Below are 18,942 nucleotides of genomic sequence, written 5' to 3'. Positions count from 1 at the left end.
TGCTGCCTTTTCTCTTTGCTTTATTGGTGTTTTTTATTTTGCTTTTTGTTGTTGATTTTAATATGTTTATTAGATTATCTGCTGCCTTGAGCTTTTCTTTTAACGGAAAGGCAGTATGAAAATTAGTTTAACTATTTTAATAAATATGTAGTATTTAAATAGTAGGTTTGCTTTTCTTGAAAGATTAATCCAGGCATTTAATACTTTAAAAAAAATCGCCTGTGTTCCTCTCTGATAGATGCCAATTCACCAGAACCTAAAAGAACTCCTTGCCATCAGAGCTGAGCTCCAGAAGAGGGTGGAGGAATTGCAGCGGGAAGCAGCAACACGCTCCATTTCTTCTTCATCGGACCGGGGCTCCTCTCCTGCAGCCACACCAGTACACACCTCTGTCTGATGTGAGGCTAAGATCAAGGCACAGTCCTGCTGTGGGTGCCTTCTGGCTGCCAAAAGACTCCCTCACCCGCGAGCAATATGGGATGGCGTCGCCTCTTCTTCCTCTCTGTCTGTTAAACCAAGGCCAAAATTGTTTCCTTGCATAGAACACTGTAGAGGTGGGTGGTTGCTAGTTTTTCCTAATGTGTCTTTTTCATGTCTAACTGAATTTACAATGGAATAAATCCGTATCTTAAGCAACCTGCAAGAATGCACTTGGGAACCAGGGATCCATCATGTAGGGGTCCAGAGAGCACGTTGCTCTGTCTCCCAGCGAGAAGCCCCAGGGGAAGGAGACTGCCAAATCTGCAGAGATCATAATTTCTGAAAGGGGAACCCACCTAGTTTCCTTGGTACTTAATCAAATTTTAAAGAAAAAAAAGCCACAGCAAATATTGTTTCTTGGGACAGTTATAGATGGCCTGATGCACTTTGAAATGATTTAATTTTTTAATACTATAGTCAGTTGTATATTTTGAATAAACATGCCATTAAGCTATGAACAAGATTTGCCAAGCATGAGACAGCGGGTAGTTGTAAAATAATGTCTTTAAAGCCTGGATGATTGAATAATATTTTTCCAAGTTTTCTGCAGTTATTGTCCACTTGCCATCTCATTGATATATACAAAGTCACTTCTTTAGTTTTCCTTTTCACCTAGCTAGTCTTTTAAAGGTGTGAATTGCAGGTGGTGCAAATACTTTATCTGTGTACACGAATCCTCTTCTTACTGCATATGAGTCTATGCAAGGCCAAGCACTCTTTAATGGACAATATTCTTTTCAGTCCTTTTGCGGAAGATCGTGAATTGTCATGATGATGATGATGATAAAACTTTTTAGGAAAAACAATCGTAATTGTGTTCCTGGAGACAATAAAGGCTGTTGTGTTTTTGTATTAGCTGTTTTAGATGTTTTCTTCTAAGCAAAAGCAAGATTTATTTCATTTGCATTTCCCTATATATAAAAAAGCCAATTAGCGGCACGGCGACTGCTACTGGCAGAGGCAGCAGGTGTTTATGGCAAATCTGGATTGGAGCAAGATGGTCACAAGCCATGGGTGGAGACCCGGGCCTTGCGCTCCAGTGTACCTGTGCTGTGCTGTGCTGTGCCTTCATCCCCAGCTCAGGCCAAGCTGTGTGTGTGTGTGTGTGTGTGGCACCATCTTCTATTTGGACTTCATTTGTGGCACATCTGCCAAAAAGTCCAGCTGCCACTGCTATCAAGGTAGGTTAGATCTTTTCTCCCTTCTCTTTGATCAGCGCTACTTTTATGCTTAGAATGGTAGGTACACCTTGCAGGTGTGGCTGGGGAAGAGACTCCCCTCCCAGCTCCACTAAACGCCAGGGCTGCTGTCTAGAGAACTGGGCAACTAGTCACCTGCCTTTCAGTTGTTTGTTCGACCGTTTCCTCGGACAGCAGCCCCTTTTGCCACGTGGGAAAGTTTCAAAAGCAATTTGAGATACAGCGTGGAGGTCTGTTCAGAGGAAAAGGTGGTAAAGTCCCTCTCGGCGCATGCCTTGGCTTTACCATTTTGCTTTCGGAGACCGAAAGGGAGATTTTATTTTGTAGAATTTAGAATACTTGCAATGACAGCATACAAAACGGTCGTTCAGCCCATAATTTGCTCTGCCTTTGGTCTTCTCTCGAAGAGTAGGCGAAGCAGCACCCAGGGCTTATACTTGTTTAAAAATACAAAAAGGAAAGATTCCTTTTCTCCCCCCATTTATAAGGCGGGGAAACGTCAGCTTTGTTTCTCGGATAGAAGAGCCCAGTGCTGTGCTAGAAATATCTGGAAGTGAGCTTTCTCATGATTCCCCGGGGTACGGCTCCCTTTACATGGATTCCGATGGCTTTGACCTCCCAGAGTAGGAACTTTGGAAGCTTTTATTGTTATCAATGTTAGGAGAAGCCCCACAGATCACTCACTGACACAGTGCTGTTGTACAAGTCAATCGTTCATTTATTGTTTTCTGGTTTGTAGTTCAGCAATCAAGTTTGGTTCATACCTCCCCCATCATTCTTATATGCACTTTAGCAAAATGAGCCTGCCTTTTGGCAACGTAATACACCGTTTTCATCTGGGACAGATCAATTTTGTATTAGCCAAAGGTATGTATGTATTGCTTAAATAAAAGCTTGGTGTCTTTTGGGCACAATCTATTCTTTTAATTTTCTGTCTGGATTCTCCTGCATTTTCTCTTTTTTGTGTGTGCAAAGGATATAATCCGTTCACTTTAGTCCCCTTTTCTGTTTGTAAAGTTATGGACTTCTCTTGGGTGAACACCAATTCATGAAAAAGCAAATAATCCATTGACTATGAGAATATAAAGTAGGTTGGGTTGTTGATCTGTGGCCGTAAACATTTTGCCAAACAAAGATGCAAGCTAAGAAAGAAGAGAGAAGCCAAATCTTAAGCAAGCTAAAATGTCTAGGTCCCTACCAGTATTCTCATACTTTTGCACAATACAGGAAACTCCTCTTCTTTAATTAGGCATCTTCTCTTTGCGTGTGTGTGTGTGTGTGTGTGTGTGTGTGTTTAAATTCAGGGCAGAAGAAAGGGGTCTTATATACATCTTTGGCCTGATGGAAGACTTTAATGCATGTCACTTGACCTATTCTGGAACATCTGGCTGAGCTTATTGATGTGACGATTCAGCACACAGTTTTAATTACGAATATATAAAAAACAGTAGAAAAACAGAAATGTATCCCTTCTGGAGGTATAGCACTGCACAGCTGGCAATGTGACAGAGAAATCAGCCAGGAAAAGCCAAACGTGTTGTTGGTTGTGTGTACAGACAATGGAAAATGGTTCTAGTTCAGCGGTGGAGCACATGCAAAAGGCCTCAGGTTCAATCTCTGGCCTCTCTCTCTCTCTGTGTGTGTCTATGCGCCTCTTTGAGCATGGAGAGCTACTGCCGGTTAAAAGTCGACAATACTATGCTTAGCTAGACCAGTGGTCTGGTTCAGAATGTTCTAACTCAACATGTTCTATCTTTGTACGTCTTACCAGTAGCAGAGTGTAGCACCTTCACCAAGAGCTTAGCTTTTCTGAAGAGCTGTGGTGTGAAGAGGGAGTGGCTGGACCAAGGGGCCCAGAACCACTTTCAGCCTGAGGGCTGGATGCCACTTCAGATAAGCTTTGGGGGTCTGTATCCCAGTGGCGTGAAATACACCCCGCCCCCTGAGGCAAAAGGGGCAGGGCCAAAACACCAGCCGTGGAATGGAACGTGGCCCCCGAAAGGGACAGGGGTGAATATACCAGCATACCTTAGTGTAAAGGCCAATAACTAAGCTTTAGGAGAGGTATTTCCACTTTTTAGAACAGGGGTGGTGGTGGTGGTGGAGAGGGGGGAGACCTGTACAAAATCCAGGAAACCACCCGAGAGTCGATGGTGCTGGTGGCTTTTTGGGATCCCAGGCCTGAGGCTCTGCACCCCTGGGTCAGGGATCTGGCTGCCCCCTCTTCCCAAAGCCTGATCTTGCAGTTTCCTGTTACTCCACGTTCCTCTTTCGCTTCTGGCTTAGCAACAGGGGAAGGAGCGCTACTCCTAGACCTCTTGTGGGGACGTCTATTCTCTGGGGGAGGCAGGAGGAGATCTCCCCCGGGATATTTCTAAAAGAGTTTCTACGTTCATCAGAAATAAGTCGTAATTGTGCTGTGTCCCTGGATGCAGAATTGTACAGCTGCAGAATTCGAAATCCTTTAGCCGTGCATTTCTATACTCTGGGTTTTATATTCTACCTAAAATTTACATTAAAGCATAACCATTTACCAAATCCATATAAAAAGGCTTTGGGGGAGGAAGTAGCTTAAAAGTTAATGTACTGAAATTCTGGTATTTTTCTTAGTGGAACTACGGTTTCTGTTGTTTTGTTATTGTTTTAGTTTTTTTTTACAAAAAAAATCTGCAATACATACACATTCCAAATGTCTAAGTGGTTAGTGGGGTTTTTTTAACACACATATGCACTGTATTGCAAGATTCAGATCAGTGACAGGACAGTGCAGTAATAGAAATACAACAAAATTGACAACTTACATCTACTGAAACATTTTCCATCATTGGCAAAAAGAAATAAGGAATTATATTTTACTTCTTCTATCTGAGAAAATGACTCCTAGTGAAAGTACTAGCGTCATAGTAACACTTATTATTTCCTTGCTATTTATCTAAAGATGCACTACTTTATCCTACTCTAATCTTTGATGTACTTTACTAAAAAGTAAAAAAAGAAAAAGATATGCTACAGTAGTTGGAAATATGCCATTATGTAAATTCAGCTGTGTGGTATTGTTAGCGTCAGACTTATTTGTGCTCTGCAAAATTTGCAAACCACAACCTTCCTAAAAGAATCCTACACTATAGTATCTAAGGGCAACCTCAAATGTGGAAACCACCAAAATCACTTCTACGAGTGGTGCTCTGCCAGACTGGTGCTTTCCAGGTGTTCTGGCCTACTCTGGTGGAGCCTCTACATCAGAGTAGTACCACGCAGAGGTCGTTTTTAGTGGCTTCCATTCTGGGGGCTGCAATGTTAGAAGTGCCCTTCAATAAGCAAGTAAGCTGTATTCCTTCTGTGATTTCCTCCTCTGTTTTAGTCCCATAGAAGCCAGCAGTAAAATCAGAACTTTGGAGGGGAAAAAAGCTTATCCTGGCAATCGTTATGAGAGCCTAAATACATTCAAAAGATGATAACGTATTTCTTCAACGCTACTGTAAGGCTTTTGAAACGCAAATTACGAAACAAAAACAGAGCAGAAGGAATTTGCACAGCTGTCATCAGACATCTAGGCTACAATTTTAAGCACACTTACATGGAAGTAAGTTCCACTGAAATCGGTGGGATTTACCTCAAGGCGAACATGTACAAGGTTGGGATTGCAAGAGACAAGTGTCCTCTTCTAGTTACAGACCTTAAGCCCCAATCCAGGTATAGTTAGGGGCAGCACGTTGTGGATAACAGCTGGTAGCTCCATTTATATTAAGAGATTCATCCAGCCAGTTCAGCGGGGCTCAGGTACACCACATCTGCATCGCAAGCAGGTGCAGCTCTCCCTTGCTTGAGGGGGGCACTCGTGTCTCCAGATTCCTGTACAAATACCTATAAAAGCAAGGCACCCCACCCGCCCCCTATAAAAAGCACTAAAGATTAGTTTGTAAACAGACAAAAGCTGGATAGATAATTTATCTGCACAGGTTATTTTTCACCACCTCGAAGAGATGTGCATAATTTAAAAACACACACATATAGTACACCCTTTCTGTTGACTCACTAACATGACTAATTATTCAACACAAGATGTGCAAGTGTACATCTTGCTACAATGGTGAAATGCTGGACTCTTAGGAGCGTAGCCTAAAAAATAATCCACATGGACCAGATTTTGATCTTCGTTACTGCACAGCCCAGGAGCAGAGGGCATCATTTGTACTGATAGGGCTCCTGGTTCCTGGTATCACTAGTGAAAGATCTCAGGTAGAGAAGCTGAGAAAGACCTCTGACGGAGATCCTGAAGTGCTGCTGTTGGAAGACTGTACTACCTGTGACGTGGCTCTGCGTAAGACCCCTAAACTTGTGGATTTTAAGAAATACCAGGATTTGTTAGCAGGCAGCACAGATTGACATTTCTCAGCCCAGCCCGGCACCACTAGAAAAAGTAACTGGAGGAATAAGTAACACGAATGGGATTTCATATTGCAAGACGATCATTAATTGCGTGACACTGGTCACTAAACAATTACTGCGTCACATTCATGTTGGATTTATCTCTTCCAGTCCCCTATTGCTGGGAGTCAAGAGAAGGTACCAGGAGTGAGCTTGTGGCAAAATACTCAGATGTCAAAGTGAATTCAGATTGTCCCTCAACTGTGAGACTATTAATGAGTCTCAATTTTTTTAAAAAACCCCAACCCAGCTCAACATGTGAAAAAATGTTCCTGGATTGTACTAATCCAAACTGGGAGAGGCAGCCTGCAAGTATGAAGGCTCGCTCCCCTGTGGGAGTGTTCCCTCTGCAGCAACTGAAGCATCTCACGGACGCCCTAGTTTTCTATGTACATTTCTTAAAATATGGGGAGCATTCAAGTCACGAGGCCCACATAGTGTCCGGACCATCTGCAGGCTAAATTGGCGTCGTCCATGAACCATTTTATCACACAGTGGGGTTTCTTTTGTTTAGACCAGACCTGAGCGGGGGGGGGGGGGGGGGATCCATAGGATGAAAAAACTGGGAAAGGCAGCAACATATGGACCCATATTACTATGGAGAATATGAGATGTGCCTTGGAACTGTTCTCTTTTGCCTCACCGCAAAGTCTTCAGATGGGGATTCTGCCAAATCTATCCAGCACAGTTGCATCCCATTTTTGTCACTTAATTTCCTTACCCAAAAGCTCATGTGCCTTTTACTGGATTTTAGCCAACCCAGGTACTCAGCTCGGTTCTCCCAGTATCTGGATGCCAGCGCTCTACTTCAGACCTTCTGGATCATGGGGGCCAAACTGCGCTGAGGGTGTAAGCTGGCAGGAGCGCCACAGCATCCTCAGCCAAGCTGTGAGAGAGCCTAGGAGCACAAAACCTCTCAAGTTGCCCGGTGCAGCAAACCAGCGTGAGTCAGGCTTGCAACCCCTGAAATTCAAGCACCATAAGCAGGCTTTAAAGCTGGAGCAAGAGAGAACACAATCTGGAGCTGTCTGCCCAAGTCTAGGAAATTATACACAGCGGGGTGGACGGGGACTTTTGTCTTTTGTTTTTTTGGATACTGGCCTCCTGAAAGCTACCTGGATTTTTAATAGGAAACACTGCATACACAACTACTACCTGCATAGGATTCTGGTAGCAAAAGAACAGCTGGTCTATAGCCGTAGCAAAGCCCAGTTGCACGGGGTAATGTTCACTTGCTGTCCTCTGCCAAATGAAGATCTACCCCGCAGGCACTTGTATATCTTGAGGTGTAGCTACGCAAAGGGCTTCACCCGCCAACGCCCATGTAACTTGCACTGCTGTCAGTGGAAGCTGCATGCTTACGCCCCCCTGCCGAAATTCGGCTGAAGGTCATTTTATAAAGGTTTTCTAAATGGTTTGCTTTGGATTGTTAATTTACAGGCACTTCATTTGTTCTCACACCTGTAGTCATTACCCAGCTGCTGCTTTTATTTTTCCTTCATGGAATTCTCTATCTCTACTATGAAACACCACTTTGAAGCACCCTTGTATTTTGTATTTATCCTGACAAAACTCCTACATGACCATGTCAATGTAAACCTACAACTCTTCACAAAAAAACAAAACAAAACCAGGAACGCTTTTCAACCAGCCTATAGCCTACCACAATAAGAAGCTTGTCCTAGTCAGAAGAACACACGTTAAATAGCTTTGGATCCAAATGAAATGTTTGTAAAAAGCTAAATTACAAGCAAGTGAGACACGTACGTGTGTGTGTGTGTGTGTGTGTGTGTGTGTGTGTGTGTGTGTGTGTTGCCATCGACTGATTCTTTTCCAGCCCAAGCCTGGGATCAGACTTTTGCATTTTCTTGTGGCGGTGGTGGTTCTGCCGACTGTGGTTCTAGGACGGAATATTTAACTGAGGAGGGAAGAGGAAAAAGGAAGGAAGGCATGATCCCATATCACTAAGACAATATTAAAATACACACGCAATCACTGCCTTCGTTAGTAAAAGCTTTACTAAGGACAGAGGTGGGCAGGAAGCGGTTCTCCAGCTGTTTTGGACTTCCAACTCACCGCATTCCTGACCGTGGGGTTCGTGCCGGCAGGGGCTTTGAAGTCCAAAGCATCTGGAGCGCTGCCTTCAGCCCATACCAGCTGTAGGACACGGCCTCTGTGGGCCTCCGCTGTTCCGAGATGTGACACTGTGGGGGTGCTGGTTTTGTGGTAAGGTCCCAAATGGATTTGGTGCCACCAGTATGAGGCAGCCCTTAATCCTGACTGGTGTAACAACTGAACACATTAGACATGTCATAAAAATGCCTTTTTCCCATTTACTAGAACAGGGATAGGTAACTCCGTGCTTTCCACGCCAACTCACCTAATCCCTGGCCATCAGCCATGCGGGCTGGGTCTTATGGGAGTTGTAGTCCAAACTATCTGGAGGGCACCAGATTGCTTACCCCTGCACTAGAGGTATCCCTCTTAGGTTATGGTAATTTGTTTCCAGAACAAGTATCCACTACTTGGATCTATTTCAGGTTCCATTTTATGTCACAGATGTTTCTGAAATCAGTATTTCCTGGTGTCTAACAGACTCCTATATTACTAAAAGCTTTAAAAGTGTCATCTGAACAGAATTGTTTAATTTTCCTAGTGGCTTAATCCTAAATTTCATTGGCCAAACAGCCAGCCATAAGTACATCAGAAGTGCCTGATGCTGGATCAGACCAGGGGTCCATCTAGTCCAGCACTCTGTTCACACAGTGGCCAAACAGCCGTCGGCCAGGGAACAACAAACCAGGACATGGTGCAACAGCACCCTCCCACCCATGGTCCCCAGCAACTGGTGCACACAGCCTTACTGCCTCAAATACTGGAGATAGCACACAACCATCAGGGCTAGTAGCCATTGATAGCCTTTGCCTCCATCAACCTGAACAGGTTGGATTTCTCACTATGAACATTCTTGGGAGAAATCAGCTAAGACTTGGAATAGCGGCGGGCAACTTAATTTACCCGGATGCCACATCTACAGTTAGAGCCATCAGTAAACTGCACCCTTTACTCTGGTATCATCCCAAAGTCGTCCATGGGACAGCCCGTGTGAAGTAGCTTGTCCTTTTGGAAAACAAAAGATATCTCACCTTGCGGTTCTTCAGTCACCACAGCTTCCATGTTTTCTCCTTTCACGTACTCCGCGTTCAGACCCTCTGAAAACAGTGAAGAGTGGAAAACATTTACACTCAAAGACATGCAAAGGTGTTAAGAACATAAGAAGAGCCCTGATGCTGGATCTGACCAAGGGTCCATGTAGTCCAGCACTCTGTTCACACAGCGGCCAACCAACCGTTGGCCAGGGATCCAACCGTTGGCCAGCACCCTCCCGCCCATGTTCCCCAGCAACTGGTGCACACAGGCTTACTGCCTCAAATACTGGAGGTAGCTCACAGCCGCAGGTTGAGGAATAAAGGGTTTATGCGAGCTCTGTGTGTGTGTGTGATCCTTCTACTTGAAGCTTTACATCAATCCTGGGAGGTAGTTTAGGCCAAGAGATAACTCACTAAGTGAATTTTGTGCCTAAATTGGGTACCCCTAACAGCTAAATGTCATGTATGAATCCGTCAGGACACAGTGGGGCTCCTCTCCATGGGCTACGGCCCTGTGGGTCCTGCTCCGCGCAGCCTCCTCCCCGTTACCGTGTGTTTTGCCAGGATAACACCAAATAGTTTTATGCTCCCCAATAAAAAGTCACTTTGGCATCAGCTGACTCACCACCCTCTGCTGCGTGTTGCAATGCATCTACGGCCTGACATTATCCCAGCATGCCACGTCTGATGGCTTAAATTAATCCTCCTTTATAATTAACTTTAATTTCCTGCCGTCTTTCTAGGGTTTTGCCTTCTCAGTGCCGCCTTTATCAAAGGTTTTCCTAGGCATTTTTTTTAAAAAAAATGTTTGTTCTCTAAAATATCACTGACAGGGCAGAGAAACAACGTAAGTGGGAGAGGGGGGGACAGATTTTGTTTTATCACTTTCCTCTTGATTTTCCCTGCTGACTTAATTTACTCAGGCGCGCACCTGTTTGTTTGAGACACCCCTGTGAAAACAGCGATTTGGTTGCGGAGGAATGGGCCACACTTCCATGCCCCGCCGCCAGCAAAAGGAGGTGAGCCTTTGGGGCCTTTGGGGGTGTTTTAAAAGCAGCAGTTCTCACTCTTCTGCCCTCAGAAATTCCAGACTGCTATTGCCGTCCCCCAGCCCTCCACGAGTGCTTTGCTGAGGTCGTTTTCACCAGTGAGGGGGGCCAGATTGCCTTGGCATGGGCTGTCTCACCGGCAGGACAGAGAGCAAGAAAAAACCAATTTTAAATGGGCCGTACATTCCAACCAATGTAGATTGGGCATTTAAATTACAATACAAGAACAGTTTTAAGTGTCACTTGTGAAAACAGCCTGTGTGCTAAAGAAATTGTCATGGAAACTTGGCCATTTGGTAGGAATGACTGGCCAACGCCTACCACATATCATTAACCGTTCTGTGGGCCAGTTGACACATTAGCCTGTTAGTAAGTAATCTTGCGTAAAGAAGCCTCTCCATGCCTGTAGCTGCCGCTGGTTCTCATAGCTACTACAGGAGATCATCGCTTCAGTAGCCCCTTCCAGACTCCCTGCAAGGAGACAGATGCGACTGCAAATCCATCTTCGCAACAGCCTTTGCTTTTTCTTGCTAGAGCAAAGCATTCATCCCTAGGGTGGCTTCGTTCCATGTCCTCTGCTTTCCACGAGTTGGGAACGGGACCTACCGGCCCCGAACACGCTCCCTTTCACACCTCAATTTCATCACTACCCTTTAAGTGTTTTGTCCTTACTGCCTTCTCATTCCTGTTGTTTCCAGTTAAGTACTGACAGCTGAAATAGGTTGGATACCTTGACCCTATTCTAAAGTTAAGCGTCACACCTGCTGTTCTCCACCTTCCCTCCTGCAATGCAGCGTAGGATCCGGCGTGGGGCAGGGATGGTGGACAGGGGCGCCCTGGACCATGAATTCAGCCAATTGGGCGCTTCACGTCAAGGAGAGTGAGGCCTGTGCTTCGTTCTCAAGGGTAGGAGGAATCAGAGACACTTACGCTGTATGCTGAAGCAGAACTTCTTCTGCTGGTAGGAGATGTAGCTGCTCACGGCACCAATCAGGGCCATGGCGAGGCCACTGACGATGCCAGCAATTGTCCCCGTCTCTACTAGGGTGCCTGCAAAAGTCCAGGGAGAGAAACATGCAAATGCTGGAATGAAATGCTGCATCTTGGAAGAAGAAACTGAATGCAGGGCTTCAATGACTACATTCCTCCATTCCTGCTACAGCAGGCTGACATCCTACTACGACGCTTATTTGTATCCTAAGAGGGTAGTACTAAATGAATGAACCTGGTGCTTGGCTGCTCGCCACCTCCCTCCAATTCAATGAATTAGATTCCCTTTTCGGCAAACTGTAGTTTGCTGTTAAATCTGCAGGGGTAAACAAGCATTAGCATTTGCCCTCCAAACCAGGATTGTAGACCACGATTTGAAGTTGGTTTGTGATCCTGGTTTGTAGGACAATCATAAATGGCAGTTTTCCCATTCAAATATAGGAGCAATCATTTGTGCTTGCCCTCCAAACCAGGGGTCACAAACCAACTTCACGCTGCAGTCAGCAATGCTGGTTTGGAGGACAGACCATCGTTTGCCAGTTCAGATGCAACAGAAATCTGTCATTTGCCCTCCAAACCAGCAGACCAGAGCTTGACATTGTAATCCTGGATTGGAAGTAACTAGTACAATTCCTATGGGAGGAAGGGTCCCATCCTGCACTTTGGACATTACACCTGAACTGAGCTAGCGAGCGCCCGTGTACCTATCAAACCCCGAGAGCCTTAGGCCAGGATCCCTCAAGTTGGTAAGCTAATGTATCTCCCACAAACAGAAGGGCCTTTTTGATTGTTGCCCCAATATACGGGAAGTCAATCCTTCGGGAGGTGTGTTGACGTTCCGTTTCAGAGGATTCTCCCTTCTGGCAGCCTAAAAGGTGGCATGCAAAGGGCTGCTTATTTGACTGAAAAGCTTTGCAACTTCTGGCACCGTGACCCTGTCACTTGACTTAAAAATAATGCCAGGAGCCACCTCCCTCTTCCTGAAAAGGCTCGGATACAAATATTTTACACTAACCGTAACCAACGTAATGATCTGGCAACTTTTGCTGAATTTTGGATGCAAGGCTATACAGTTATATAGACTGTGGCTCAGTAGTTTCCTCCTTGCATAAGAAAACCAGCAATATATTAATATATACATTTGGTAGTTCACAGGACCCTTACAATGTGGACAAAGGAGAAATGGGTCATGCTGTTACGTAGTTGTTCATGGTAGAGAAGGAGAACAGCAAGTCCTAGGAAGACGCCTACATCGGAACCCATCATTTTACCTTAAGTTATAGGATAAGGAAAAGGATCTGTTTGAAGTCAAAGAAGAGGAATGACTGGTGCTCACTCACCATCATCATAATTGCTGTCGCCACCGCCACTGCCACCACTTCCTCCTAGAAATAACAATAATATTTGCCATTTATTTAGCACTTTCTCAATAGTTCGAAGTGCTTCATATACCTTCTTAATGCTTACAAACACTCTGTAAGGTGGATCAGGCTTATTATCCCCATTTTACAGGCAGGAGGTAGAAGACTGAGGCTAAAGGACAGTGAAATTATGTTTTGAAAACTACTGAACAATTCTGGTACAATTTCTAAATTGGTTGAAGCAGGAAGGACTGCAACAGGCACAGCAGAATGGCAACAGTGAGTAGGTCCTCACTGCTTGGAAGTATCACCTTTTGTTCTCCTTTATGAATACGGTCTACAATGACTGGCTGCAAACTCCCACACACACACACACACACACAGACACACACAAAAAATCCTGCCTTCCTCATTTGAACTTATGAAGCTGCTTTTTATTCTCAAAGCTGTGTGTCTAGCCTAATTCTATGTGAGCAGCTTTCAATTTAAAAAACCAGGTTTCTAGATCTCACGGATGCAATAACACACTTCCAAGCATGAAGTCTCAGAAGCCGAGAGCAATGGTGAAATAAAATTTCTCATGGCCGGAGGCGGAGAGTTGGGGCTGCCGCACCTCCCACAGGTAGCAAAACTGAAACATGAATCATTACAAATAAAAGAACGTGCGGATTTGCTTAATTTTTGTGAACTGCCCAGAGAGCTTTGGCTATTGGGCGGTATAAAAATGCAATAAATAAATAAAATAAATAAATTTGCATAATTTCTGCAGAATTCCGCTTTACTTGGCTGAACTTCAATTGTCCGGGCACAGAGTTTTACGTTCGCACCCCAGCCCCATTTGCCCCGGCTCGTTGGTCCCTCTAGCCCAGGGTGCTCCTGCTAGAAGGATCTCCTCAAGCTCAGCCTTTGAGGAGGTCAAAGCACCCGCTCTCCCGCCAAAGGAAGGGGTTTCCGCCTTCCAGCCGGCGCCGCCCACTTCCCGAGTGGCCCTTCAGACTGGCTCTGCCGGCTGCCATCTCCGTGTGTCTCACTGCCAAAACAGCTCTATTGGGGCTTTTTTTCAACCCAGCATTTTTTCTGCCCTGGGATTGTTTGGGGAATATTTTCCACAGAAACGCAAACGTGAAACGTGGGGTGGTGAGCCAGGCCCATGAACCAAACGCCGAGCTCCCACCAGGGCCCTGTTCAGAGTGCCTTCCTGTAAAGCGCCTGGGTTCTCAGCCCTGGCGTCATGCGTTTTGCCCCCGTGGAAATCGTTCTGTCAAGAGGCAGTTGATCTACAACTTGGAAGTTGAAAGCAAGGACAAGTTGGGGGTGGGGATCGTGTCCTCCCAAGTATCGCACGACTCTCTCCCCCTAAAGCTAATTCCACGGAGCATGTGGATGTAGAAATCCTGGGGCAATTTTAATTATCTTCAATTAAAGGGAAGTTGTGGGCAGGAGGGGGGGGTTTCTGCAATTGCAGCCTTGCGCGCGCGCGCACACACACACACACACACCGCTAGCCCTCGTATTAATTAACCAGCTGCTGCCTCGGTAGCACTGCATTGAGCAATAAATGAGATTGATTATAAATTTAGCGCTGTGCGCAGTCAAGACATGGGTGCGGTTTGCAGAGACTGGAGGCTTTGTCTGCAAATTTCTGCACTCTGCAGCATAAGCAGCAGTTTTTCATCCCTCTCTCCTCTCCCTCCTTCCCTCCCCCCTCCACTTTGGAAAAATGCTGGGGTGGGTTGAAAGAAAAGGCTCCTTTGTGGCACGCTGAGAGTTGGCGATGCACAATCATCTGATGCCTCAAACGCAGCGATACGCACCAACCGGGGTCCGCATGTTCCTCAAGGAGAGCAACGGTTTCCTACCTGTGAAAGTGCTTGACTTGGCTTGGGAAATCTCAAATGGCCCAAACCTAAACGGGAGCAAATGGCTGCTGGCTCCTAGGGTCCCAATCCATGATTCACCACGGGCCCTGCTCCCTTCCCATTGGGCTATGTTGGGCCTGGATGACTCTGCGCCTCTGCCTGAGGTCCGGGGAGGATTGTTCCCAGGGGAGATACACTGCAGAGATTCACCTGCCCTCAGAGGCACCTGTCACATCTCTGCACAACCAGCCTCCTTCCAAGTGGAAGGCCGGCACAGGACGGGGACTCCTGCAGGAACCGGGGTCTCCACTGGACCATTCTCCTCCTCGACACGCTCCACGTGATGGGAGGGCAGGCGTCAGGCTGAGGACGCCCACTCCTTTCCTCAGGAGAATGCCGGCGGGCCACCAGCCAGAGCAAGGGGCAATGTCAGTTCTGGCCCCCACCAGGTGGAACGATCTCCCCACTGAGGTCAGGGGGGCTCCTTGCAGGGCGTCTTTCGCCAACAACGGAAGTCACACTTGTTTGCCAAGACGTTGCTCTAACTGCTAGGGTTGTCAGCGACCCCTAGTTATTTTCGTTGAGATTTTCTTGTTTTTATCATTATTTTAACGATGAGTTTTATTGTATTTTAACATGATTTTATACTGCAAACCGCTTTAGGATATGAAAAAAAGGAGAGCAGTGTAGATTAAAAAATAAAAGGAAATGAATAATATCACATCACGCCGTGTCTGGATTTTGTACGTAATACGGAATGATGCTTGAGCAGTGTTGCTCCTTCACCGCGATGCTCCTGCAGCTAGTTGGGGACCAATTTTGATTCTAGCACCTGCCGAGCCACAAGGATGGTTCTGTCTGGCCCAACGCGCCTGGGAGCCCTGGCCAAACGCCAAGAGCACAGAGTGCGCCAGAGGAGAGCAGCGTTGTCCCAGCCGTGCTGGAGCAAGAGCTCTTCCCACGGCCGCTGCTTCAGAGGCAGCGCTGCCGTGAACACCAGAGGCAGGCACCCCCAAGGGGTCCCCGCCTCACTCCGGCTGCCGCGCTCTTTCCTCTGTCAATTACGTCTGTTAAGCACAGCGCTGGAGAATCGCCTGCAATGCCCACGCGATCTCTCTGACCTCAAGCCATCTTTGGAGAAACTGACTCACCAGTTCGATGGACGTGGCACCGGATTACGTTCCTACGGAGTCAGAGCTTGGGGCTTAGGGTTGTTCCCCACATAAACCACGTCTCCATTCACGGTTTCGATTTAGGGCACTGGCGGAACCGCAAGAGGCCCCCGTGTGAAAAGCACAAAGGAGACCCGGGGCTTTTTCAATCCTTTGGATACAACTGCTGTAGGGCCATGCGCATCTAAGCCAACGCAACGTCTGCGCAGACGGGCCGGCCCGGCCCAAGGCAGGTGGCTGCCTCAAGCGAGCCCGCACCGCCACCCTCCCACCCGACGACACCCACCCGTTTGTTTTGGGCACGCCCACGTGCACCCTGCTTCTCCTGGAACTCTCCGGTGCCACGAGAGTCCGGCTGCTTCTTGGTCCCGCCGGTGACTGGCCGTGCAGGCCACCAGCAGGACCAAGAAGGTGAGCGCGGCCACACCCAAAGCTTAACCAAAGTTTAACGCCATAGGAATGGATCCTGGGCAAACTTTGGCTCCAAGGAAGAGACGGTGGCTACAAGGATGGTCCCATTGGGCTCGTTGGTTAACCCTTCCCTCCCCAGCTGCAACCCCCTGCCCATCCTGGTAGCAATGAGACGTTTAAACAGCTTCCACTGACACCAATGGAAACATTTAGGAAACTAGCACAATTGCTGGTGTGGCGTGTGGGCCACAAGCCCCCGACCCCTGCGCTAAATGATGGTTTAACTTCCCAGTATGTTTAGGATGCGGGTGTTGAACATCCTGAATGCCTTTCAGTGACGCAACGACCTACCTTTCTTCTTTTCTGGCTGGTACTCTCCCCCACCTAGGATATCGACCAAGTCGTCATCCGAAATACCTGAAACGTTTAAAAAGGAAGGGAATTGCTTGTGTTAGCCCATTAAACAAGTTTTTAATTTTATTTTGCTGTATTAACAGTGGGCAAAAAGAGCCTCTTTTTAAAGCCTCTTAATCAGGAGGAAGAAAAGTGTGCTAGTTAGGTGCTGATTAAGAAAAGGCTACAGCTCAAACGTGGGCAGGAGGGTTGTGGTTGCACACCTGTCCTGCTTGTGAGCAGCTGGCCGGCCACGGGGTGGACGGAACGCTGGCCCAGATGGACCCTTGGTCTGATCCAGCCTCAGGGCTCTGCTGGTGTTCTTATCACCTTCATCCATACACTGAAATGTTCAAGAGAAGCCTCTTTGCTGTGTGACGTGTGGGAGGCAGGTGCACCCCATGGGTCCATTTCAACAGCAATAACTACGCTGTGGGTTTTCTTATCCCATGGCATTTGAGTTTCTCTGTCTTCTCAATGCATCCAACCAGTGGGTGAAAATTGTCCTACTTGAGTGCCTGACTTTGACTAGATGCTATGGTGTTTCTCGAGGTGAGGCAGGGAGGGGGGATGGGATGGGGGGGGGCATTTTGTATTTTTTCTAGCGATCGAACCATGCATGTTTTTATATTGGCGTTTTAGTCTTTTGTTATGTGTTCATGTAAGTTGCTTTGGGGAGTTGTGCAGTCAAAGATGTAAACCGCCCAGAGAGCTTCAGCTATTGGGCGGTATAAAAATGTAATAAATAAAATTAATAAATAAAGATGGGTTAATCTAAGTAAATAAATAAATGCATTTATTTACAGGTGATGCAGAAAGAAATCTGTCCTTTTAAACTATTACCACCGTCTGAGGTTTCAAAGTAGCGCAATTTCCAATAGCCCCGACTGGACACCAAGTTAGGCAGCCGTGAGCTCTCTGGAATCCGCAGGGTTACACATTCCGAACTCTGTGTGGGACTGCAGCTGTGCTCAGATTCCCACCTGGACTTCATGGCAGTCAAGGACCCTCCTAAAACTGTGTCGTGAGGACATACGACCGACTCCAGGCGCTGCTTACACCAGCCCAACCGTTGAAGACAGAGCTGGGGGGATGGAGCCCTGGCCGATGTCGCTGGGCTGCTATTCCCACCACCCTGGCCCTGCTGGGAGTTGCTGCGCATGGGAGTTGGAGTCCAACAAAATTTGGAGGGCCAGAGGTTCGCCCGCTCTGGTTTGGCATAATGTTCTATGAGAAACCTTCCAGCAGTTAAGAGGGGAAATGCACACACCTTGCTCTGGCAATGGCCCACTAGGGAAAACCGCGGCTGGATCTGGCCTTCGGCGGCATGCGAGAAAGACACGCCGCGATTTGTTTCGGTTCACTTGCCGATTCAAGGCCAGGCACTGCGCAGAGAGGTCTCCGCGGCGGCAAGCGAGCAGGCAGGGGACCGCGGGGGTGGGTGGGGGTGCAGGACCAGACAGGGCCTCTGTGTCTTTACTAGTTGGGCAGAAGAGGGAATTTCCGCAGGTGAAGTTTTGCCGTGCCTCTTTGACGCCACTACCTGGGTTCTCTTTCGCACGTGGCCACCTGACAAGCCACCCACAGCAGGCAAAAGGGAGCCCAGAGGAACCCAGGAAGCTGCTTTCTACTGAGTCAGACCCTTGGTCCATCTAGCCCAGTACTGCCAACACTGGCTGGCAGCAAGGGCTCTCAGGCAGGAGTCTTTGCTTGCCCTGCCTGGAGGTGCAGGGTTTGAACCTGGGGCCGCCTGCGTGCCAAGCACAGGGGCCTCTGAGCTTTGGCCCCTCCTTAAAGCTCACTTTATGAGTGAGCTCTAAGGAGGAGAGATGGTGGAGGAGCAACACCTGGGAAAGACCGAGGCGGATGGCAAGAGCTCGTAAGGCACCAACCCCGTCTTCCTGGCCACAGAATGGATGGAGAATAGAAGGACGGGCCCTTTTAACGCGGCTGCTGGCTGTCACACCAACAGTCCAGCTGGCCCCCTATGATGCCCTGATTCAGCAGCCGTTCTCCTCAGAGGAAAAACCCAGCAAGTGCTGCTTTAATCCAGGGCAGGACCAGAGGAGAGGAGACACCCCTACCCCCACCCCCACCCCCACAAAAGGTTCTCCCAAAGCATTGTCTTGTGACACTCCCCTCCATCACTTTGTGCTCTTTACTCTGGTAAAGGGGTTTTCTCCAAAGCTGTCAACAGTGTGATATTGTTTGGTTTTGAGTTCAAAATGGCAGCTTGCTTGGAGTTTTAAAAGGCAACATGTGATAGATCAAGTGGCCAACGCACAAGATCTGGAGTTGGAGCCAGACTTAGTGATACTTAGAGTAGACCCATTGAAATCAACAGCACTTAAGTTAGTCACTAAACTAAATCTGGACCCTATTGATTTCAAGTCTATGTATGTGTTGACCCAGACTTTGCCTGGGGATATACTGATAGGGATATCGCTGCCT

At 47.2% G+C, this 18,942-nt stretch overlaps 2 protein-coding genes across 3 annotated transcripts in view; one reads left to right on the top strand and one right to left on the bottom strand.

The window, feature by feature from the left end:
• MTMR1 (myotubularin related protein 1) overlaps positions 1–2,606 on the top strand; it is a 41,386-nt gene extending 38,780 nt beyond the window's left edge. For both annotated transcript variants that reach the window (XM_063141952.1, XM_063141951.1), the window contains one exon: positions 239–2,606. In XM_063141952.1, the coding sequence (XP_062998022.1) occupies positions 239–397 (159 nt within the window). In that variant the 3' untranslated portion in view covers positions 398–2,606. The remainder of the gene's footprint in view (positions 1–238) is intronic.
• Positions 2,375–18,942, bottom strand: part of CD99L2 (CD99 molecule like 2) — a 45,462-nt gene continuing 28,894 nt past the window's right edge. Inside the window, exons 9-13 of the mRNA XM_063142044.1 lie at positions 16,450–16,515; positions 12,636–12,680; positions 11,236–11,355; positions 9,254–9,319; positions 2,375–8,025 (exon numbers count right to left, since the gene is read on the bottom strand). Coding sequence (XP_062998114.1) covers positions 7,958–8,025; positions 9,254–9,319; positions 11,236–11,355; positions 12,636–12,680; positions 16,450–16,515 — 365 coding nt within the window. The 3' untranslated portion in view covers positions 2,375–7,957. The remainder of the gene's footprint in view (positions 8,026–9,253; positions 9,320–11,235; positions 11,356–12,635; positions 12,681–16,449; positions 16,516–18,942) is intronic.

The sequence above is a fragment of the Elgaria multicarinata genome, chromosome 15 (genome assembly GCF_023053635.1).
Source record: "Elgaria multicarinata webbii isolate HBS135686 ecotype San Diego chromosome 15, rElgMul1.1.pri, whole genome shotgun sequence".
Taxonomy (NCBI): Eukaryota; Metazoa; Chordata; class Lepidosauria; order Squamata; family Anguidae; genus Elgaria; species Elgaria multicarinata.
Note: the sequence above shows the minus strand (reverse complement) of the source record. Positions and strands in the feature narration are given on the sequence as shown.